This window comes from Neolamprologus brichardi, chromosome 6 (assembly GCF_056152115.1).
Source record: "Neolamprologus brichardi isolate AB-2024 chromosome 6, ASM5615211v1, whole genome shotgun sequence".
Taxonomy (NCBI): domain Eukaryota; kingdom Metazoa; phylum Chordata; class Actinopteri; order Cichliformes; family Cichlidae; genus Neolamprologus; species Neolamprologus brichardi.
The window spans coordinates 2,222,595-2,247,496 of record NC_142109.1 but is presented as its reverse complement, the minus strand read 5'-3'; the positions used below and the strand labels follow the sequence as shown (position 1 = coordinate 2,247,496).

At 42.9% G+C, this 24,902-nt stretch overlaps 1 protein-coding gene across 1 annotated transcript in view; it reads left to right on the top strand.

The window, feature by feature from the left end:
- gpr179 (G protein-coupled receptor 179) overlaps positions 1 to 24,902 on the top strand; it is a 34,254-nt gene that overhangs the window by 4,096 nt on the left and 5,256 nt on the right. Inside the window, exons 3-10 of the mRNA XM_087841454.1 lie at positions 12,174 to 12,270; positions 12,950 to 13,170; positions 14,685 to 14,753; positions 19,173 to 19,282; positions 20,825 to 21,063; positions 21,892 to 22,030; positions 22,183 to 22,285; positions 24,486 to 24,632. Of these exons, the coding sequence (XP_087697580.1) occupies positions 12,174 to 12,270; positions 12,950 to 13,170; positions 14,685 to 14,753; positions 19,173 to 19,282; positions 20,825 to 21,063; positions 21,892 to 22,030; positions 22,183 to 22,285; positions 24,486 to 24,632 (1,125 nt within the window). The remainder of the gene's footprint in view (positions 1 to 12,173; positions 12,271 to 12,949; positions 13,171 to 14,684; positions 14,754 to 19,172; positions 19,283 to 20,824; positions 21,064 to 21,891; positions 22,031 to 22,182; positions 22,286 to 24,485; positions 24,633 to 24,902) is intronic.

Genomic DNA, 24,902 nt, shown 5'->3' with positions numbered 1-24,902 from the left:
AACAGGAAGTTAGCTCGCTAGTTTACACTTAAACATTTCATACCATGTTGTGACTGAGAGATTTTTGAAACTAATTAAAACGTACAGCTCTGCTACCACTTCCAACATAAATGAAGACAGAAAACTAAACAGCAGTGGCATTTGCAGGGTTAATGAAGTTGGACTACCTGGTATATAATGTTGTGCTACGTGATTGCTAGCGACACAGCTATGTTAGCATAACATTAGCATAGTGAAGCATAGTGATGAACACCAACTTTTTTTCCACTCGATAAAGTTAACATGAGGGATTCTGGTGGTTTGGGACAAATGCAATCGCATAGCAGGATGCTATACACGGGCCAAACTTCAGTCAGGAGAACAACTGAGATTATTCATCCACAATACAAGGTTAGTTATTAATATACTGCAACAACATGGGAATAGAGCAGCTGCGAGAGAATTCAACATTAATGAATCAGTGTTACGAAAGTGGAGGAAGCGCAGTTTTTGGCTTTCCCCATATTTCAAAAGTGCTTCATCTCTTTGCTATGACTGTTGCCCGGCATAATTTACAGATGATAATGGTTTTAGCCGCGGCGATGCTTTCGACCAAAACAGGCGCAGCTTGATGACATCAACATGCACTATCGCGATAGAGCGGTATAGTCAAAATTTCTATCTTTGGCCAAATTTATATAGTTTATATCGAATATCGTTTATATCGCCCACCCCTAATTGGATAGATTGAATTGTTTTCGATAGAACTGTAATTGCTGTACATACTTTTTAGAACCATGGTACCTGCAAACTTACAGTACATTATGACTTAAAAGGAACTGCTAGCATGCTAGCCAATAAATATATATGGTGACAATGTTAAACCTTCTCGAACATCTCTAAGTCAGCACGTGAGTATTTTTATTAGGAACATTTTAGCACATTGCCTATTATACTACACATTGTAAGCAATATTATTCCAGTATGATCTTAACATCTGGACCACAAGGCAAGAACAAGTGTTGTTTATTGTTCATGAATCTAAAAGTGTCTGCCACTTCTACTGTAGGGTAGTCAGTGTTTCATCATTAATCTTACTCTTACACAAAATATACATTTTAAATCTCACATGGGATCAGACGGGGTTTTTTCTGGAGTTTTGAGATTATATTTATATTCATTGGTTTAAACATCCTTTCGCGTGCTAATTGTCTCCTTTCTCTTTTGAGGATGAAGCCTGAAATATTTACTAGATCATTCAAAGTAAGGAGAAAGGAAGGACTGTGAGAGGGGGAACTAGGTAATGCTACATTGTACATACTGTACAGTACCTGCACTACACCAGAGTGCCAACAATAGTAACAGGGCATTAGAAGAAGCCGCTCAGCCTTTATACTGCCTCATGTGGTTGAATTTTGAAAAAAAGATATCAAGATCACGTGTGCAGCCACAGCTTGATTTCTTTTTAGAGATTTCTTTTTAATGTGAAGCAAACAGCTTAGTGTTTGAAAGGGAAAATGTAGAAATTGAAAGAGGGGAAGATATGTCCTGACATAGCCTGGTGTTGATCTCCGAATCACCTCCCACATCTCACATTTGTTCAGTGATTTGGTTACAGCAGAGCTTTTATTTCGCTTCCCGACAGCTGTTTCTGCACGTTTGAGTAACAATTACTCAAACAATTACTTAAAACGATAAAGAGAGAACAATTTTTCTGAGGTTGAATTGTAAAATAAATAAATAAATAAAATACATTTTATTTATTCTTATTTCCTGCGTTGCATGCTTTTAAACATGACTAAAGTTTAGAAGACTGAGGTTGGCATATGTAAAAGTTGTCATGGTCCTGAGTCTGCCGACTCAGTGTTTTGTGTTTCTTTATGCTTTTGTTTATTCTGAGTATTTATTCTGTTATGATTTGCCATTTGTTAGGTTTCTGTTCTGTGCTTACCCTGGTCCCACTGTGTTCTTTCTGTCTATGGTGTCACACTGTCTGTTTAGTTCAGTGTCTTGTCTGGTTCTCTGTGTCTGAGTTTCCTGTTTTATTCTGAAAGTCTCTGTCTCATGTGAGTGTGTTCAGGTTACGTTTCCCCTGCTCAGCTCTGATTTCTCCCAGGTGTGTTGCCCTCCTGTCTCTCATCCCGATTACTACTGTGTGTATTTAAGCCCCGTGTGTTCTCCTGCCTGTTGCTGGTCTCTCTGCGTCTCTGCGTCTCACCCCGTCTCACCCCGTCTCACCCCATCTCTCTGCGTCTCTCTGCGTCTCTCTGCGTCTCACCCCGTCTCTCTGCGTCTCACCCCGTCTTTCTGCTTCTCTCTGCGTCTCACCCCGTCTCTCTGCGTCTCTCTCTGCGTCTCTCTCTGCGTCTCACCCCGTCTCTCTGCGTCTCTCCGCGTCTCTCCGCGTCTCATCCCGTCTCTCTGCATCTCTCCGCGTCTCACCCAGTCTCTCTGCGTCTCTCTCTGCGTCTCACCCCGTCTCTCTGCGTCTCTCCGCGTCTGTCTGCGTCTCACCCCGTCTCTCCGCGTCTCTCTCTGCGTCTCTCTCTGCGTCTCACCCCGTCTCTCTGCGTCTCACCCCGTCTCTCTGCGTCTCTCCGCGTCTCTCCGCGTCTCACCCTGTCTCTCTGCGTCTCTCTCTGCGTCTTAGCCCGTCTGTCTGCGTCTCTCCGCGTCTCACCCCGTCTCTCTGCATCTCTCCGCGTCTCACCCGGTCTCTCTGCGTCTCTCTCTGCGTCTCACCCCGTCTCTCTGCGTCTCTCCGCGTCTCACCCTGTCTCACCCCGTCTCTCTGCGTCTCTCTCTGTGTCTCTCTCTGCGTCTCTCTCTGCGTCTCACCCTGTCTCTCTGCGTCTCACCCCATTTCTCTGCGTCTCACCCCGTCTTTCTGAATCTCTCTGCGTCTCACCCTGTCTCTCTGCGTCTCACCCCGTCTTTCTGCGTCTCTCTCTGTGTCTCTCTCTGCATCTCATCCCGTCTCTCTGCGTCTCTCCGCGTCTCACCCCGTCTCTCTGCGTCTCTCCGCATCTCACCCCGTCTATCTATGTCTCTCCGCGTCTCTCTGCATCTCTCCGCATCTCACCCGGTCTCTCTGCGTCTCTCTCTGCGTCTCACCCCGTCTGTCTGCGTCTCTCCGCGTCTGTCTGCGTCTCTCCGCGTCTCTCCGCGTCTCACCCCGTCTCTCTGCGTCTCTCTCTGTGTCTCTCTCTGCGTCTCACCCTGTCTCTCTGTGTCTCACCCCGTCTCTCTGCGTCTCTCTCTGCGTCTCTCTCTGCGTCTCACCCCGTCTCTCTGCGTCTCTCTGTGTCTCACCCCGTCTTTCTGCATCTCTCTGCGTCTCACCCTGTCTCTCTGCGTCTCACCCCGTCTTTCTGCGTCTCTCTCTGCGTCTCTCTCTGCGTCTCTCTCTGCGTCTCTCCGCATCTCACCCTGTCTCACCCTGTCTCTCTGCGTCTCTCTCTGTGTCTCTCTCTGCGTCTCACCCCGTCTCTCTGCGTCTCACCCCGTCTCTCTGCGTCTCTCTCTGCGTCTCACCCCGTCTCTCTGCGTCTCACCCCATCTCTCTGCGTCTCTCTGCGTCTCACATCGTCTTTCTGCATCTCTCTGCGTCTCACCCTGTCTCTCTGCGTCTCACCCTGTCTTTCTGCGTCTCTCTCTGCGTCTCTCTCTGCGTCTCACCCCGTCTCTCCGCGTCTCTCTGCGTCTCTCCGCGTCTCTCCGCGTCTCACCCCGTCTCTCTGCGTCTCTCCGCGTCTCTCTGTGTCTCACCCCGTCTCTCTGCGTCTCTCTCTGCGTCTCTCTCTCTGCGTCTCACCCCGTCTCTCTGCGTCTCACCCCGTCTCTCTGCGTCTCTCTCTGCGTCTTACCCCGTCTCTCTGCGTCCCTCCGCGTCTCACCCCGTCTCTCCGCGTCTCACCCCGTCTCTCTGCGTCTCTCTCTGCGTCTCTCTCTGCATCTCACCCCGTCTCTCTGCGTCTCTCCGCGTCTCACCCCGTCTCACCCCGTCTCTCTGCGTCTCTCTGCGTCTCTCTGCGTCTCAGGTTTGTTATTTAGTTTTCCCAGTTTAGTTTTCTTTAGTCGTGGCAGCCGGGGATCAGTCCACCACCGGGAGGAGGCCCGGGGCAGACCCCCAGATAAGCTGGAGGAGGTGGCTGGGGAGAGGGAGGTCTGGGCCTCTCTGCTTAGGCTGCTGCCCCCGCGACCCGGCCTCGGTAAAGCGGATGAAGATGGATGGATGGATAGTTTTCTTTAGTTTTGCCACTATGCCACTTTGTAAATAAACATCACTAGCACTATCATCAACTGCCTGCATTTTGGGTCCTTTCTCCCTCCAACACCACACGGCTCGCCTCGGCAGCCGTGACAAAAGTAATCTCTGTGAGTCAAAAGCTCTGACTTCAGACAGCTGTTGGAGAGTTTCGTCTAATTTTGGGACTCGCCTTCTGAGCGAAAGCAAAACTAACAGACATAAAATAATTTCCTAAAGAGTTATTATTAGCTGAAAACCTGGCATGTCTTGGTGTGACTTGGTGTGCAGTGTGTGCTTTGAGGAAACTGAACAAGTGGAGGGAAAACAAAGTGGCAACTATCTACAGCAGATAAACCGTGTCTGAAAGTCGTGTCCAAGGAAAAAATCCAACAAAGACCTGACAAAGGGCTGAGAGAAGATCTAACAGTATGAGTCTACTGCCATCTGTAAAACACAGTGGAGGCTCTATAATGGTTTGGGTGTGTATTTCAGCCAATGGTCAAAACTGTTGTGTGTGTGTCATGACATGGCTGGTTACCTGCCTTCTGGCTCCCACACACCTGGCGTCAATCACACACCTGCTCCTGATGACCTTGTTTGGTTGCTTCATAAAGATGCAACAGAGACTCAGTCTTCACAGGGTCGTGGCTAGAGAAACAGTGCAGCATGTCTCCTAGTCTTGCTGTTGTGGTTGCCCAGGATTACCTTTCAAGATGTGAAGTAGTGAGCTGGTTCTTGTGTGGATTTGGGAGAAGATTGGATAGTGTTAGGACTTTGAGGAAACCGGACTGTTACTACTGTTCACTACCTTTCTGTTTAAGAGTCACTGTAAAGAAATGAGCTGACGTTCACTTGGAGCCCTGCATTTGAATCCTTCTTCTACTTACGTCTCCTTGACAGAACGATCCAACCTAGAGGAAGCAGCCAGATTCAGCTTGGTCAGGCCCAGCTGTATCCACAGACGCGGAGAAAATGTTTCGTGGCTGGTGTCTGTCTGTATTGCAGTAACAAAAGCGCCTTTGCAGCAACTTTTCTGGTGCGTCCGAAAGGCTGTGTCTGGCACGGTGTAGATTCTGACATCTTTCTGATAACTTCTTCCTACTCCAGCTCATGGTTCTGGGTAAAATCACCATCAATTCCCAAATTTAGTCACTCAAAGCTTTTATTAATTACAGAGAGGGATAAAATTTAGACCTCCTACCCGGAGCACCTTTGCCCACCAGCCACTTTTATAGTCTGTCTAAACCCCAACAAGAAGCCATGAAGAAATGTACCACAGAGTCTTGCTGCTGGTATTATCCTTCCATCGTCATCTCCCCTTGGTGCTGGGTTTTTCTTCATCAAGAAAAAGGATGAAACACTTCACCTCTGCATAGATTTCCACAGCATGAACAAGATTACAGGAAAAAAAACCTTACCACTCCTCACCTCAGCATTTGGACTCTTTCAAGGCGGCACTATCGTCACAAAACTGTAGTCTTCCAACCCAAAAGACATGAGTGGAAAATAGTGTTTAGTATGCATCCTGAGACTTTGAGTATCTGGTTTGACAAATGCTCCAGCTGTGTTTCAGGTCCTGGTTAATAATGTCCTAAGGGACTTCATTAATCATTTTGTGTTTGTGTACCTTGGTGATATACTGATTTTCCCAAAGCCCCTGCAGGAGCATGAGAAACATGTCTGTCTGGTCATCCAATGCGTCTGTGTAAAGGGAGAAAAATGTGTCTCATGCTGACTGTGTCTTTCTTGGGCTTCACTATTGAGAGAGGGCAAATGAAGGCTGACCTGGTGAATGTTAAGGCCGTGGTAGACTGGTCAAGGCTAACTACTCTCACCTCTCCGAGGCACATGTTTCAGTGGAGTTCTGCAGCCCGAGCCACATTCGACAAGCTGAAGCAGCTCTTCACCCACAGCAGTTGTTCTTGTACAACCCAATCTGAGTGAACAGTTCATTGTGGAAGTGGACATTTCAGATTCTGGAGTTGTTTTCTCGCAGCAAAATTTGGGTAAAATGCATCCATCCATGCATCCATGTGTCTTCAGTGTTAGTGACAGGGAGCTGCTGGCCATAAAGTTGGCATTGGAGAAGTTTTCCTATCTGCAAACTGCAAAATAAATAAATTCCTGTCAAGCGAGGTGGAGTCATGAACTGAAATTCGCACGGAAGCGGGACCCAGAAACAGACTCAATACACTGGTTGCGAACTATATCCAATACTTTATTTCCAGAGGGGGTCGGGCAAAAACACGAGGAAACACAGGGGTAATGCAGTAGCCGGAGGAAGTGGGAACAGCTTATGGGAGAGGCTGTTCTAAGACACCGCAATTGGACCCACAGTAGTACGCAGGGCCAGGGAAATGGCAACGAAGGAAGTGAGCCTTGAATCCAGAACAGGACGGTACGGAGACTAAACAACATGAGTAGCCGGTTGCGCTGGTTTAAATAGTCCCTTGTGGTTAACAGTGAAATAAGGCTCAGGTGTGAGGCAGGCAGCTCCGCCCAAGAGAGTAGCCAGTGCACCATCCTGATGACAACTCCCCACAGATGCTCCCACGGACCATGATAGGTGGGCTTTGGCAGAGGATTGGATTCTGTGTGGATTTTGAGGAAACCCTCAAGAGCCTGTACTGTTCCTATTTTGACCTTTCTGAACTGGTATTTAAGAGTCATTGTAAATAAATGCACTGGCGTTCACTTGGGGTCTGGCGTTTGAGTCACTTCTACTTACATCTCCTTGACATCTAATGTGCAAATATGGAATAAAGGCGGCCATACCACCTTCTTTCTATTAACATTTGCATGGCAGCACGGTGGCATGGTGGTTAGCACTGTTGCCGCACAGCAAAAAGGTCCTGAGTTCAATTCCAGCATCAGGCCGGGGTCTTTCTGTGTGGAGTTTGCATGTTCTCCCCGTGTTTGCGTGGGTTCCCTCCGGGTACTCCGGCTTCCTCCCACCGTCCAAAGACATGCAGCTTGTGGGGATAGGTTAACTGGATAATCCAAATTGCCACTAGGTGTGAATGTGCGAGTGAATGTGAGCACGAATGGTTGTCTGTCCCTGTGTGTTGGCCCTGCGACAGACTGGTGACCTGTCCAGGGTGTACCCCGCCTCTCGCCTATGGCAGCTGGGATAGGCTCCAGCGCCCCCCGTGACCCTGAAAAGGATAAGTGGACGTGAATGGATGGATGGATGTTAATGTAACTCGTACCAATTTCCCATTTTCCTTGCAAAATATATAGAAATGAGGGATATCTCAAGACATATACACACTATCTTCTCCAATATACAGTAGGATCTAGTGTTGCAGTTCCACATAATAATGTTGTGATCTTAAGCTCTCAGCTCTTACTCCAGTATCGATGATTGTTCCAGTACATGTTCAATAACAAAGACATCTAAAGGTGAGTTGGGGTACATCTTACATAAACAAAACAATGAAACAAAGATGTTCTGATAAAGAAAGCCCCACTTCTCATTACTGAATTTAAGGTCTAGGTGTTTTGCCATGTAGTTTTAAGTGGGACGAAAGACAAAATATAATGGGCTAACAGACAACTATAGATTGGAGAGATCTGTAGTTCTGTAGTATCTTGAAGCTACAATGGAATAGAAACATTTTGAAACTGGAGCGTAGACTATGATCTTAGATGCAGTGATCTTTTTTATCTGCTGAGTAGCTTTTCATCAGCAGACAGGGCTTCTCTGCTATCTTCTTAGATGTTGACATTTTTCTGTTGAGGTTATTTTTCTAGTTACTGTTTCTAACGTAAAGAACACACTCTGAGCCCCGACCTAAAGCTAATATGGAAAACATGTCTGTTTATATTCTTTTTAGTTACATCTTGCATGCACACTCTAAAACGTTTGTGATCTCCAAAAGGTTTAAGCCCTGAGTGGTGGTGCTCGTTACTTCATTTTGGCCTCTTAAACTGTTCTACCTGCTGCACCCCGCCCGTCCAACGTTGGTTTCTCTTTTCCCTGCCAGGCTGTCTTTGCAGACCCATCCTCTACCTCTCATCTCAGCCATCTATTTAAAGATGGCTGTTCAGGGTGGCAGGCTGCAGGATGATCTGATGGATTATTGAAATAATCCAGCCCGCTGACATACTTCCCTTTTATGCACTACACTCACAGAGGTCTGAAACACAAGAGCAGAGCACTCTAAAAAAAATCCCCAAATCCACACGGCACCCTTTGTCTCGTCCTGCATTACCTGGCTCGTACTGGGTCATCCATTTCTTCTGTCCTGGTTGTCCAATATCTGCTCTGTTATTGGCTTGTAATCTATCACCATATCAAACCTCATAATAAATAATGGTCAGTTGGAGTGGGAAGCCCTCTCCTCCAAACACGGCTAACAGTGGACAGAGGTTGTCTGTGTTGACTGTCCTCAGCTGTCCTCATCTTTCTGTCTCTCCTTTTTCCTTCGTTACTACTTGTGGTGCTTTTAATGTGTGTGATCCAGTACAATGGTGTCATTTTGCTCTTTGAGAGATTCCCTGAAAATGTGCAGTCATTCCTTTTTTAAATTGCTTTTCCACATGGTTCCCCTACACAGGCTATCATGAATTAGTTGTAGGTGAAAATTTGACTTTAAATAAAACATTTGCAATACCAGTATGATGTTTTTAAATTGATTTGTGCATAGAGTTATCATTAAAACACAACTGATTGTTTACTGTGTATAATTTGACTTGGGCTGTGGATATGCACTTATGTAAGGTTTTACTGGAGAGAGGACATAAGTACAGGATTGAAAGGTAAAACAACAAAAGTTTGTCATTTATACTTGATTTGCTCTTATGCTAGAATAACCCTCCTTTTATCAGCCATTAAGTACCACACTAAAACACAGATGATGCTAACTATTCACACAAACGTTGAATTTTGCTACAACAAATACAGTTATTGAAGCAAACTTGTGATATAAACTTTAAGAACAGCAGAGGACTTTTTAGGACAGTTCAGCAGTTAATCAGAGCCACTGTATGCAGTAATACTTTATATTATGTTAGGTCAAATGTCAGGCTATTACTATAAACACTGATGAAACCCAGGGGCTCTGGGGAAGCCAAGAGGCTGTAAAGCTTTAGAAGTGGCTGGTAAGTTTCAGCTTAAACGTTACAGAGTGAATCTACTGATTTACTGCAAATATCTGCTTGAGATGTGCTGTGTATAATCCACATCACATTAATGTTCAACCTGTGCCATTAGCATCTGATAAGGGAGCTGTGAGTTTATGTATACAGTACGTGTGTGTGTGTGTGTGTGTGCGTGTGTGCGTGTGACTATTTGCTGTTGAACAGGATTTCTCTAGAAAAGGATAATGCTCTCAGTTGAGGCATTATGTATCCATTTAGCTTTTAACTTAGATTAACACGCGGCATCCGTGTGTGTGTGTGTGTGTGTGTGTGTGTCTGTGTGAGTGTGTGCATTTGTTTCTCTGTCCCAGCTGAAGCTAAATTGCAGCTAGCATCAGAGGGAAATAGAGTGAGAGAGAGTAATGTGACCCTGTTTTTAATGTGCTGCTGTTTCATATCCTCACAGGTCAACATGATTTTAACCTGAGACACAGAGTCTAGTCTAGCTTTGTTTTTTGGCTCCCAGCTCTTTTTGTTTTCCCATCTAAACATGATCTACTTTTATGTTTATGTCCCGAGATTATTAAATGAATGATGAATGAATGAATGAAATGAACTGGTTCTTATATAGCGCTTTTCTACTCATCTGAGCACTCAAAGCGCTGTACACAACTTGTGCATTCACCCATTCAGACCCATTCGCACAAGCACATCTTTCTAAGTGCTTTATCGCTAACATTCACACACATTCATACTCCGATGGATGCATCGGAGAGCAATTTGGGGTTAGTATCTTGCCCAAGGATATTTGGCATGCAGACTAAGGGAAGCCAGGAATCGAACCACCAACCTTCCGATCAGTAGATGACCTGCTCTGCCGCCTGAGCTACAGCCACAGCTTTAGCCTTCGTTGTTGCCTTCGTTGTTACCTTCTTTGTTACCTTCTTTGTTGCCTTCTTGGCTCTCGCAGCAGGTTTCTTCCTTTCTATTAGACACATGTTAATGCCACCGCCTTGTCTATTTTCTCTTTATAAAACACATATTATGTCTCAGCAATACTATATAACATCTGTGCCACAATTCATTGTCAGAGTGAAAATTAAATCAAATTTCACTAGCTGGGACCACATCCTCAGAAACGATGAGCAAAGAGGGATGAGGAACTGGTGCTATATATATACAGTGGGGCAAAAAAGTATTTAGTCAGCCACCGATTGTGCAAGTTCCCCCACTTAAAATGATGACAGAGGTCAGTAATTTGCACCAGAGGTACACTTCAACTGTGAGAGACAGAATGTGAAAAAAAAAATCCATGAATTCACATGGTAGGATTTGTAAAGAATTTATTCGTAAATCAGGGTGGAAAATAAGTATTTGGTCAATAACAAAAATACAACTCAATACTTTGTAACATAACCTTTGTTGGCAATAACAGAGGTCAAACGTTTACTATAGGTCTTTACCAGGTTTGCACACACAGTAGCTGGTATTTTGGCCCATTCCTCCATGCAGATCTTCTCAAGAGCAGTGATGTTTTGGGGCTGTCGCCGAGCAACACGGACTTTCAACTTCCGCCACAGATTTTCTATGGGGTTGAGGTCTGGAGACTGGCTAGGCCACTCCAGGACTTTCAAATGCTTCTTACGAAGCCACTCCTTTGTTGCCCGGGCGGTGTGTTTTGGATCATTGTCATGTTGGAAGACCCAGCCTCGTTTCATCTTCAAAGTTCTCACTGATGGAAGGAGGTTTTGGCTCAAAATCTCACGATACTTGGCCCCATTCATTCTGTCCTTAACACGGATCAGTCGTCCTGTCCCCTTGGCAGAAAAACAGCCCCATAGCATGATGTTTCCACCCCCATGCTTCACAGTAGGTATGGTGTTCTTGGGATGCAACTCAGTATTCTTCTTCCTCCAAACACGACGAGTTGAGTTTATACCAAAAAGTTCTACTTTGGTTTCATCTGACCACATGACATTCTCCCAATCCTCTGCTGTATCATCCATGTGCTCTCTGGCAAACTTCAGACGGGCCTGGACATGCACTGGCTTCAGCAGCGGAACACGTCTGGCACTGCGGGATTTGATTCCCTGCCGTTGTAGTGTGTTACTGATGGTGACCTTTGTTACTTTGGTCCCAGCTCTCTGCAGGTCATTCACCAGGTCCCCCCATGTGGTTCTGGGATCTTTGCTCACCGTTCTCATGATCATTTTGACCCCACGGGATGAGATCTTGCGTGGAGCCCCAGATCGAGGGAGATTATCAGTGGTCTTGTATGTCTTCCATTTTCTGATGATTGCTCCCACAGTTGATTTTTTCACACCAAGCTGCTTGCCTATTGTAGATTCACTCTTCCCAGTCTGGTGCAGGTCTACAATTCTTTTCCTGGTGTCCTTCGAAAGCTCTTTGGTCTTGGCCATGGCGGAGTTTGGAGTCTGACTGGTTGAGGCTGTGGACAGGTGTCTTTTATACAGATGATGAGGTCAAACAGGTGCCATTCATACAGGTAACGAGTGGGGGACAGAAAAGCTTCTTACAGAAGACGTTACAGGTCTGTGAGAGCCAGGGATTTTCCTTGTTTGAGGTGACCAAATACTTATTTTCCACCCTGATTTACGAATAAATTCTTTACAAATCCTACCATGTGAATTCATGGATTTTTTTTTTACATTCTGTCTCTCACAGTTGAAGTGTACCTCTGGTGCAAATTACTGACCTCTGTCATCATTTTAAGTGGGGGAACTTGCACAATCGGTGGCTGACTAAATACTTTTTTGCCCCACTGTATATATATATATATATATATATAGACAAAAGAAAGGAACAAAAGAAAGGAAAAACAAACACTCCGTGTTTCTTGCAGTGTATTCCCGTTCCAGGCCGGGGCTTTCGATTGGGTCAGTACTGCTGTCGCTGTAAAGAAGGATACTACAGCCCTGACGTATCGCCTCAGGACTCAGGTAAGTCAACAGATATTAAGTAATCTGTTGGTTTAACTGTGAAACTCCCTGGAGGTTGCTGCCTTAACTGTGACCTAGCAACTCTGTCTATTGTTTTATGTCCAGATTGGGGGGGGGGATTTACGAAAATCAAATCTAAAAATATGTTTTTCTTTTTTCGGAGGGTCATAGTTGATTGACCACACTGTCAAAAAAAAAATCAAATGTGTCCTTTTTCTTTTTTTCTGCTTTTGAGAAGCAAAGATATGGACATTACTTTTATTTGTTTTGCATCAAAGAACAAGAAAGTGACGGTAAAGTGCAAACTGTGCCCAGGCGACGATCAACTATCCACTGCTGCTATCAAATCAACTCTTTTCAAGCATCTGCAAAGGCAGCAGGCTACCAGGTCTCTTTAGGCTGGTTTTCTTAGTAGTCAGACCGTTTAAATCATAGATGCAGCCACCATGACAGCACCCATTGGTTTTGGAGCATCTACAACAACAGGAATTGTGCTAATTATTAAGTCAGATCTTTCAAAGTCAAAATTCAAAACTAAAAAAGATTATTTCAAAATTAAGATTAATCATTTAGACCTTTAACATACTGTTTTAAGCTCCTTGTGGAGGTCGCATGTATATGAGGTTTTGCCATGGCTTTGTGTAGGTTGAATAGATGTGTGTGTCTGTATGCGATGCAGATGGAGCCCCTGTGAATGAGAGTGACAGCAATGGTATGTGTTACCCGAACATGCCCATCTGTCTCCCCTGCTGGCCGGGCTGTAAGAGCTGCCAGGACGGTACCCCATGCTGGGTGCAGGAGGACTGGCTTCTTAGGTCTGGTGTGCTCGCCATCCAGGGGGTCTTCATGCTCCTCATTTTCATCAGCATGCTGGTGGCCTACCGCCATCGTCGCAACCGGGTGAGTCAGATCTTTTGGCTTAGCAAGGCCACCATATAGATCATGTTTAGATGGAAGGTTGACGGTGACTGCTGAGCCAAATACATTATGTTAAAAAATCAATCCAGTTTTTATTCATCATCTTATTGTATGAAACTTTTAGTCTGATAATTAATAGGGGTGGGTTTTAATAATCGATTCATCAATTAAAATCGATTCTGGCTTGGATAACGTGAAATCGATTCATTAAAATCCTGAATCGATTTTTTAATATAAATTTATTTTGCCCAAAATTCCAGAATCTCAGGTGAAACGTCACAAAATTTCAACAACCACCAAACATTTAATACATTAAATGAGAGCAGGAACACGGCTTCTGCACAAAGACGTAAACACAAAGCGCGGACCGGAATCAGTGAGATGTCGCTTTTCTCACCCGACGGCACGGACACGGTCGGGGCTGAAAGCCGACAGCTCGATGATTCTGATGTTTCGGCGGGTTCGCGCTTTGTGTTTACGCCCTTTTTACGCTGATTCTAAAGCTGTTAGTTTGATCTCTCCAAACAATATTGACCGAACCAGCAGCAAAAGAAGATCCAAACTACACTTCACGTAAACATCGTCATGGACTCCCTCTGACTTTTGCTGTTTTGCTTCCACCACAATAAAATCACACTTCATGCACAGCTCTCTCTCTCTCTCTCTCTGTACTTCAAGAACAGTTTCCCGTCTATCCCCGAAATCTGTTTTCTGCATTATTCGCTTGCTTGTTACGCACAAGACTACTGTTGTTTACAGCGCTGTCGGCCGATGGGTTTTTTTTCCTTTTACTTACTTCCGAAAAGAAAACCTAATTTCTGCCGTTCAATAAGCTTCTGAACAAATTTAAACTTTTTAAAATTATGCAAAATGCAAAACGCTCAGCTGTGTCTCTAATAAAACCACTATAACTTCAGAGGTAATGTTCATAAGTTGATTAATGATTTTCTTTCATTTTTGATGTACTGCAGAATATTTTTATAAAATCCCAGGCCAGGAAAATCACCTTCATGTTTTCTGTGTTTTATCTTCAGCTACTTTGACACAAAGGCATCTGCTGTGATGCTCACACCTTTGATAAAGTCTCGCAAGTGTCAGCTTCCTTTTTATAGATATAAAAATATGTAAATGTACTGATCTGAATTATAATAATTCTGACTGTGTGAGGCAAAATTTCCCAGATTCAAATCGAATTGAATCGAATTGAATCGAATTGAATCGAATTGAAACGAATCGAATCGAATCGAATCGAATCGAATTGAATCGAATTGAATCGAATCATGGATCGAATCGATTCAGGACCTTGTGAATCGGAATAGAATTGATTCTAGAAATCAGTGACGATACCCAGCCCTAATAATTAATCCTAATCATAAAATCAACCACAGTTGTAGCAGTAGTAGTAGCATAATCCACATTACATTAATGTGTGTTATATTCTGTAGTGCTGTTTGCAACAGCTTCTCATAATAGCTGTTCCTCTCCTCCACCCCCAGCGGATCCGGGCTTCTGGCCTGCTGCTGCTGGAGACAATCTTGTTCGGCTCCCTGCTCCTCTACTTCCCGGTGAGTTTCTGACCGAGCCAGCCGACTGAGAGCCCCACAGATTAGAGCTCTTCACGGATCACCGCACAGCTCCATATCTTAGATTATGTGACAATGGACGATTTGTAGGGAGGGTGAATGGGTTGAGGGCGTGTATGAGAAATGCGAGGGCGTGTTCATCGTCGGCACATTTCATAACCTCCCTCAGCTCCGGTCATAGATTATCAATCAATCTTTAGATTCATTTTACCAATTAAAGAGGCGTTAACATAACCCGGATGTGATTTTTTTCTTTTAATCTATCTGAAAGTGTCAGTCAATTTGATCTACAGAGTGATTTAGTGTGCGCAGAGCTGGTCCTGTGCTCCGCATTACAGATGATTTAGTTTAATGTCGAGTGTGTGAACATGTTAATGGATCTGGGCGTGAATTTTGAGAGTATAATAGAGCAATTATTCACTTCATAAGGTGCTTTGTATTTGGTGGTTGCATTAGATTGTAGATTTAAAAAGAAACATGATCATATAATACGTGCGGATACGAGCGACGGAAATGAGCTTTCTCTGGAGGGTGGCTGGCCTCTCCAACAGGGATAGTTCGGCCATCTGGGAGGGGCTCAGAGTAGAGCCTCCACATTGAAAGGAGCCAGTTGAGGTGGATTGAGCATCTGACAAGGATGAGATGACTCATGACACGCTGGAGAAATTATATCCCTTGGCTGGCCTGGGATTGCTTTGGGGTTCCCCCGGACAAGGTGAAGGAGAAGGCCGGGAAGAGGGAGGTCTGGGCTTCTCTGCTTAGGCTGCTGCCCCCACGATGGATGGATGGATGGATGGATGGATGGATGGATGGATGGATGGATGGACGGACGGACGGACGGACGGACGGACGGACGGACGGACGGATGGATGGATGATCATGAGACATGAGACAATCCTAATTCTGAAACAGGATTTTTCTTGGCCTTTGATTTGGAAGAGGCCGAGCTTTAGCTGAGGTGTGGTGAGATGGTGGGGTAGCATTGCTGCCCTGCATTCTTGAAGTGTGGGGTCCAGGGTGCTTGCAGTCGCGGGTGCTGGCTCTGGACTGGGTGACCGGCTTCTTTTGGCTGGCTGCTTCCTGGGGCCATGGCAATTCTGGAAAGTCGCAGGGCTAATACAAAGAGACAACTATTCACACTTACATTCATACCTATGGGCAATATAGATTCACCAGCTATCCTAACCCCACTAACTGCATGTCTTTGGACTGTGGGAGGAAGCGAGCCCACACAAACACAGGAAGAGCATGCAAACTCTTAAAAAAAATAAAAAGAATAAAATAAAAAGAAACTGGATATCAAGATGAGCCTATAGAGAGTTTATAGAGCTCCTCTTGGCTGTAGGCAGGACAGCTTAAGAAACAAAACAAAATGCTGACTTTAACATTTGAAGAATATTTAAGTGATGATCTTCAAAGCTATTTTTTTACAGTATAATATATAGGACGCATTCATTTTTAAGATTTATTGAATCTGCTATCCAAAAGTAAGATGTGTAGTGGATTGCAGTGTTTTGCACACACAGTTAAGTGGACCTATTATGTTATATATGCTGTTACAGCGGTAGGTGCTTCTATGAAACAGAGTCATCTTACAAGTAATCCATGCAAACAAAAAGCTCAGGATTCAGGACTCTGTGTGATGTCAATAAGAAGGGCGAACTCTGCAAATACAGAAGCCCCGCCCCCTCGATTCAAACCTATCAATGATGGGGAAACTAAAATATAGTCAAGTCACCTCAGCTTTATTCAGATAGCAGCCTGCAGCTATATTTGGTATAATAACAATGCCAGTAATAAATGCAAATATCATAAATGTCAATTTACGTGAATAAGTACTTGTAAATGTAAATGTAGATTTAATGTAATAGAGGCAGATGATTTGCGGATGCAACCCTTAAAGGGAGCAGCTGAAAGAAGAAAAAGAAATGTAAATGCAGAGATACATGTGTCAGTTCAGTTTGTGTAGAACTATACAAAATGATGATGCAGACGAAAACATGGAAGGCAAGAATATACAAACATGGATACAGGATATATTTCAGTTATGAAATTAAAGATCTAAACCCTGCTGTGGTGACGTAAGAGGTGGAAGCAAGACTGGAAATGAGCAAATATTTGGGATCATGTTGTGTGAGGGTTTTTTTTTTAATTCAAAGGTGACCTGCAGCCCACATAGCTGACTGTAGTTCTGAAAGCCCCAGATGAAAGGTCAGAGTTCGGTCTGTCATCTCACTGGGGCGTCACTGAAGTAAAGTTGCCATTTCATCTACAAATAAATCCCCTGCATGAAGGAAGGTTGTTGACCATCCCACCAACATACTCAAGCTGCTTTTGAAATCCACCACGACCCGTTAATGTAGCAGGATTTTCTAATGTCAACAAAAAAAAGATCAATATGAGCGTCTCGGTGTAGTAGCACCGGTAGTAGCAGGTACCTTTTGGGTACTTAGTAACTACTTTTTAGAGAACAACAACTGTTGTCCCTCTGCACTCATTAGTTCAGCTTTATAAGAACAGCAGCTTTATTTTTATATCAATGAACTGTACTGGTTTTATTGAGGAGGATTTGAGCTTTATTATTGGATATCACTGGCATCTAGAAAACATCAGGATATCTGTGTTCTCATTTTTAGCCTCAGCTTTAAAGTCATTTTTGAGTATATAGTTAATAAAGACAATGTCAGATCAGAGGAGAGCTTGGTTTGGAGCCCCATGATGCAAATCTGCACTGGAGAACACAGGTCCCCAATAAATAATCACTAGAGTTACTGGATTATTAGATTGATCCATTTATTCTGTCATTGATTGTTTTATTTTGCTCAGCTTACTCACTGCACTATATCTTTGGGTTGACCAATCACATTATTTCTTTCTGCTGTGCAGCTCCATCTATAACAGAGACCCCAATCTGTGTTTGTGTGCAGGCCATTCATACTGATTAAACGTGCTTTCCTGTTGTTGTCACTCTAAACTGTTTATTCTGTATAAGCAGTTTGAACACAGTGATGTATGTTTGCATTTACATTATCACAAGATATAGATTATGCTCTTATCCGGAGTGGCTGACACTGTTTTGCTCGTGTTACCATCACAGCAAAGTGAGTTTTAATTCCAGGATTACAGTCAGGCGTGATTTGGACACACATTGTCATTGAAGGGTTTTTCTTTATTTTCATGATTATTTACATCATAGAAGACTTCAAAACTATGAATGAACACATGTGGAATTATGTAATAAACAGTGTGAAGTGTGAAACAACTCAAAACGTGTTTTAAATTTGATTAGATCAAAATAGCCACCCTTTGCTTTGATTACTGCTTTGCACACTCTTGGCGTTCCATCAATGAGCTTCATGAGGTCGGCACCTGAAATGGTTTCCCAACAGTCTTGAAGGAGTTCCCAGAGATGCTGAGCACCTGTTGGCCCTTTTGCTTTCACTCTGAAGTCCATCTCATCCCAAACTATCTCCAATGGGTTTAGGTCAGGTGACTGTGGAGGCCAGGCCATCTGGGGCAGCACTCCATCACTCTCCGTGTTGGTCAAATAGCCCTTACACAGTCTGGAAGCATGTTTGGGGAACTCAAAGTTTTAGCAATTTTGTGGACTGACTGACCTTCAGTTCTTAAAGTAATCGTGGACTGTTGTTTCTCTTTAATTAGCTGACTGGTTCTTTCCATAATATGAATTCTAACAGTTGTCAAATAGGCTGTCAGCTGTGTACCAACCTGACTTTTGCACAACACAACTGATGGTCCCAACTCCTTTAAGAAGGCATGAAATTTCACAAATGAACCCTGACAAGGCACACCTGTGAAGTAAAAACCTGTTCAGGTGACGACATCATGAAGCTCACGGAGAGAAGGCCAAGGATTTGCTGCGCTGTCAGCAAAGCAAAGGGTGGCTACTTTCACGAATCTTAAATATAAGAGATATTTAGAGTTATTTATCAATTTTTTCTTCGCTACATAATTCCATATATCTTGCTTCATATGTCCAATGTCTTCAGTTTGTATCTACAATGTAGAAAGTATCAAAAAAAAATAAAGAAAAAACATTAAATGAGAAGGTGTGTCCAAACTTTTGACTGGTAATGTACATACAGTGGTGTGTTTATCTCCTATTTTTTGATAAGTTTGTCGCACTTAAATCTGTTAGATTATCAAACAAAATTGCATATTAGACAAAGATAAGACAAGTAAACACAAAATGCAGTTTCTAAATGAAGGCGTTTATTATTAAGGGGAAAGAAATCCAAAACCTACATGGTGAAAAAGTGATCGCCCCCTAAACCTAATAACTGGTTGGGCCAACTATCTATACACCAATAGAAACTGTTGGTTGGTCGTGTATAGCTGTAGTTTTTCTTTTACTAAGCATTTCTTTCTCTGTCTCTGCAGGTCTTTATCATGTACTTCAGGCCAAGCACCTTCAGGTGCATCCTGCTCCGCTGGGTGCGAATGCTCGGTTTCTCCATTGTCTATGGCACAGTCACACTTAAGATGTACAGGTAGGTTAGCACTGATAGTAGTCGATACTAACATTTAATGTAGTTAAAATTAAGTGCTTCTGTTTAATACCTTCTCCTTAAATATCAAAGCACAGTGGTTAACGGCTTTGAATAAATGTTCAATTTCTTGAAAAATACATGAACTTTACTGTAAAATATTTAGTTTATTTTACTGGAAGATATTTTGTATGATCTTTTTCTGAGTATGCTGGAAGGAAATTAGGCCTATTTAGAAATCCACAACTGCATTCAGTTATAATTAAATAACATTTGGGTTCAGTGATTATCTACAAATATAAATCTCATATCAAATAATATGAGATTGAGCATATTTGTCATATATTTTATATGATTTGATACAGACACTATTTGTGGTCAAAGAGCGACTTGTATACGATGGTTTCCACATAACATAGTATTTTATTTATTATTTAAAATGGAAAAGTATTGAGTTTTTGGAGTACTGGGAGGACAATAGATGTCTGTTTTGTTTTGCTATAAAATGATTTATTTCAAAACTAAGTTAAACCACTTGCCTTTAAGACTGTGTAATTTTATTGGGGGAAAGGAGCATGTTCCTCTTGAATTTATATGCGTATACTCATCAGCTAAAGTTTGCTAACTTGTACACCCAGAGTGTACCATAAATGGGAAGACTTTGTTGATTTCTGTCCTTTCAAATAAACATTGAGTGATTTATTGTGGATTTTCTCAAACCCACAAAGGTCAAAGGTCTACGTATAAGCTAAATGCATACATACACTCACACTAATATTTGGTTAAACGTCACTTGGCAGGTTTCAAGTTGCACCTTGATCCTGGATCTTTTGATAGCCATCAACAAGTTTCTGGAATAACTTTGGCTGGAGATTTGAACACCCTTCTTGGCAAAATTGATAGAGTTAATTTAATTTGGTTGGTGTTCTGTCACAAACCTGGGTTTTATGTATAGTCTCTAAATTTTCAATAGGGTTGACGCTTAAAGAGCTTTGGGAAGTTCATGTGTTAGCTTACTTTCTTAATCCATTCCAAAACCAATTGGAACACCCAATTATGTCCAAGTTTTCACCATCTGCCTGTTTATTTAAGGTAACATTGAATAACTTGTGATAATCAGTGATTCCTGGGTTGTTTCTAAACTTCCTAACCAATCTCTCTTCTGTCACCCTTTGGGTCTTCTGCCAGACCTTTGCAAAGTGGTGACACATCTGGATGACTTGTACTTATCTACAGTTGTTTGAACTGATGATCTTGAAATCTGCAGTTGTTTAGAAATAGCTCAAAGAGATCTCCCCAGCTTGTATAAATCTGCAATTATCGTGGAGAGCAAACATTCGTCTTACATTACTTATTTTGAGCCTAATTCCACTGATATCAAAAGTCTCTCCAGGCAAAGACATCTCTCAAGAAACTTCATATTGAAGTGACATCAAATTCAACACTCAGTCACTGACTTTACTGTTTGCTACAAGTTGCACCAGTTTGTCTTTAGTACTCAAATACTCCACATTAAGGGCCAATACTGCTCTTGTTTTGGACCAGAGTACTGAAGGTGTTCCTGTCACGCACAGCCCAGAGAATGCCCTACATGTCCAGCCTCCATTTACTGAGAATTCTGGGAGTGATGCTGATGACAGTCAGCTGGTTCCTGTGTGCATGGACGGTGGGTGTTATGCAGAATCGTGACAGAAACATTCCAGTCTTCATCACAACCAACACACCTGATGGACAGGGCTTCAGCATGTGTTACCTTGACCGCTGGGACTACATGATGGCTGTAGGTAAGTAAACTACATGTAAAGAACCTCTTAAGAGTATCAACAGCATCATTAAACATTTAGTAGCTGTTACAGTGATTCTATTAAATCTCAAAGTGTACCTATGTCTATATCTACGCACAGTTATGGTAAAAAGAAAGTAAAACCTCTTTCACCTCTAAGTCTTTATGCATAAGGACATAATAAAGATAATCTGATTCATTTTAGGTCTAAGAATTAAGTAAATACTACTTTAGATGTGTCATCATCATAATCAGGCTGGCGCCTAACCCAGCTGTCATAAGGCGAGAGGCGGGGTACACCCTGGACAGGTCACCAGTCTATCACAGGGCTAACACATAGTGACAGACAAGCATTCGAACTCACATTCACACCTATGGGCAAGTTTACACCTTTATTATTATAGTTCATTACAAGTCCATTTTTATACTTATTCCTTAAAGCAATAAATTAGACAACAAGGTAGAAGGCAGCATTGGTACAATAAAATCCAGTGGGGCACACAGGATCACTTTGTCAGCAATTCACTGGGATTATCTTGACAACTTAAGTTCTAGGTAAAAATAAAAAAATATGCATCAGTAAATAGCTGTCATTAAATTATAGGAAACAAGAATATATCTTAAAAAATAAATTCACTGTTGCATAAGCTTAAATGAGACCTCTTTGAATTGCATTCAAGAAAGGTTTTTAAGTTGTCACCAGTATTAAGAGCTTTAGCGCACAACATAAAGCACCACAAAACTACTGTTAGATTGAAGTAAAACCAGTTTCAACATTTGTACTGTGTATTCCTGAACATCCAAGTGATCATAAAGTCTTCTGCTACAGCTGAGCTTCTGTTCCTGTGCTGGGGGAGTTCACTGTGGACTGCTGTAAGGCCAGTACCCTCAGCTTTCCATGAACCTCGTTACATGGGCATCGCCATCCACAATGAGCTGCTTCTCTCCTCTCTGTTCCACCTGTTCCGGTAAACAGTAACCAAGACCACTAAGGTCAATGTGTCTGAAAAGAAAGGCAGTAAAGCCCATCGCATGCTTAACAATATGTCTGTGTACCATATGAAATAGAAAGCCAATACACGTTGACGTGGGATGATTCTATATTTTCTGCTTCCCACAGATTTACCTTTCCATCTCTTCATCCTGATTGGATGCTTCTGCTCTCCTTCACACACACCCATGTCACCATCACTGTGACACTCGCCCTGCTCTTTGTTCCCAAGGTATTCCACATTTTTATGTCCATAGTGCCAGAGTAGACTAATTATACAGTAAGAATTAGTGCTGTCAGCGTTAATCTCATTAAAATGACGTTACACCATAACCTCGTTAACGCAGACCGCCCTGTGCGTGGGGCTGCACTGTGTCAATGCGTTAGCATGGCTATGAAGCGCCTTGAGGCGACTTTTGTTGTGATTTGGCGCTATATAAATAAAATTGAATTGAATTGAATTGAATTAGCTGGTTAACACGTTAGCGCCGTGCAGCCCCGTGCACGGGGTGATCCGCGTTAACTCGCTAACGGAGATTTGCCGCGTTAACGTCATTTTAACGAGATTTACGCTGACAGCACCTAGTAAGAATAGAAAAAAAGTCATGGAAAATGGATTAGCGCTTTTCTATGGAGACCTGCAGGGGACATGGGAGGAAACAAAAAATTAAGACGGACTTTTGCAAGATCTCGCACGAACTTTTGCGAGATCTCGCAAAACAAACTCGGGATCTCGCAAAAGTTTTGCAAGATCTCGCAAAAGTTTTAGCCGCATTCTTCGGAGGCCGCCAGCTTGAAGCCGACTGGGAGGTCGGCGGTGTTCCTCCCGGCTGTAGTAGGTCTCGACCTCCCGTTAGCTTCGAGCTAGTGGGTGTCAGATCTCCGAAAACGTCGGAGCACTTTTGCAAATATGTGATGTCTTGTAAACCGAGCAGGTATCTGACGTTTACACAACTACATTCACGCCTCAAAATATCTTAAAAGTGTATTTTGTGACCCAGAAAGAGTAATATTACAACTAAGTAGCTGCCGCCATTGTTGGAATTCAACTTTTGCGAGATCTTGCAAAAGTTTTGCGAGATCCCGAGTTTGTTTGCGAGATCTTGCAAAAGTTTTGCGAGATCCCGAGTTTGTTTTGCGAGATCTCGCAAAAGTTTTGCAAGATCCCGAGTTTGTTTTGCGAGATCCCGAGTTAGTTTTGCGAGATCTCGCAAAAGTCCGTCTTAATTTTTTTTTTCTCCCATGTCCCCTGCGGGGCTCCGTACTTTTCTACTGCCCTTGGCAAAAAATTTTTTACTACAAGCCTCATTCACCCAATCACACACATTAATATATTGTCTAGCAGTCACATACACACTCACATGGATGCATCAGGGATAACCCTGTGTTCAGTATCTTGCCCATGGATATTTCAACATTCAGAGTAGCTGGGACTCAAACCACTTATTTTCTGATTGGATGACATCATGCTGTAAAAATCTAAATGATATCTCACAGTATTCTCAAACTTGTTAGCTTTATCTTTAACTACTTTAAGCATGTAACTCCACTTTATGTTAAATATAAGACCTCGGTATATAATGCTAATGATAACCGCTAACTCAGCATGGTCTAGTTTTGCTTGAAAGCCAGCCAGTATGCTAATGTATGCTAAATGCTAATATGTATTAAGCTAACATGCTACATTTACTTAGTACGGAGCCCCGCAGGGGACATGGGCGGAAAAAAAATTAAGACGGACTTTTGCGAGATCTCGCAAAACAAACTCGGGATCTCGTAAAACTTTTGCGAGATCTCGCAAAACAAATTCGGGATCTCGCAAAACAAACTCGGGATCTCGCAAAAGTTTTAGCCGCATTCTTCGGACGCCAGCTCGAAGCCGACCGGGAGGTCGAGGCACGATGTGCCGGGAAAGCGGTGTTCCTCCCGGCTGTAGTAGGTCTCGACCTCCCGTTAGCTTCGAGCTAACGGGAGGTCGAAGGCTGAAGAATGCGGCTAAAACTTTTGCGAGATTTCGCAAAAGTTTTGCGAGATCCCGAGTTTGTTTTGCGAGATCTCGCAAAAGTCCATCTTAATTTTTTTTTTCTCCCATGTCCCCTGTGGGGCTCCGTAACTTAGATATCATAAAATGTTGGTGGAACTCACCGCTGTTGCCAAGTGCTTACTCATAGGAGTTAGTCTGATTGTTGGGGTTTCCTCTTTATCATTGTAGGTTCTTTACCTTACGATATAAAACACATAGAGGTGACTGTTGTTATGATATGGTGCTATATAAATGAAGTAGAATTCAACTGAAGTGGAAAGCCTTCCAATCAGTCCTTCTAGTTAAACAATGTTCAAGACTTCTTTCTGTATGTGTAATTATTACTTATGGACTGTGTTTAGTCAAAACCAGTTATCTTACATGTGCTCCTCTCCTATGTGTTCCACAGTTCCTTTATGTATCCAAACCTGGGAGAGAGGAGATTGCAGCAGAGGTGTATGAAGATGAAGTTGACCTGCGGCGCTCTGGCTCCTACCTCAACAGCAGTTTTCGCTCTGCATGGAGTGAGCACAGTGTGGACCCTGATGACTTTCGGGTAAACACTGTTGTCCCCACAGAACGATGTTATCACTTTGCAGTAGGGCATAATGTACATAATATGGAAGAAATTCCAAAGGCTACATTTAAAAAAGAAAAAATAATTATCCCTTAATTTTAATTATGTTTACATGTAGATTCAATAAACAAATGGTAAATATGTTATAAATGAAATCATAAAGTAACCGTAAATACAGTTAACTGTAGACTGAACATATTTCTATGAACTTTCTCCACCCTTCAATCCTTTGCTTTAACCTGAACTGTG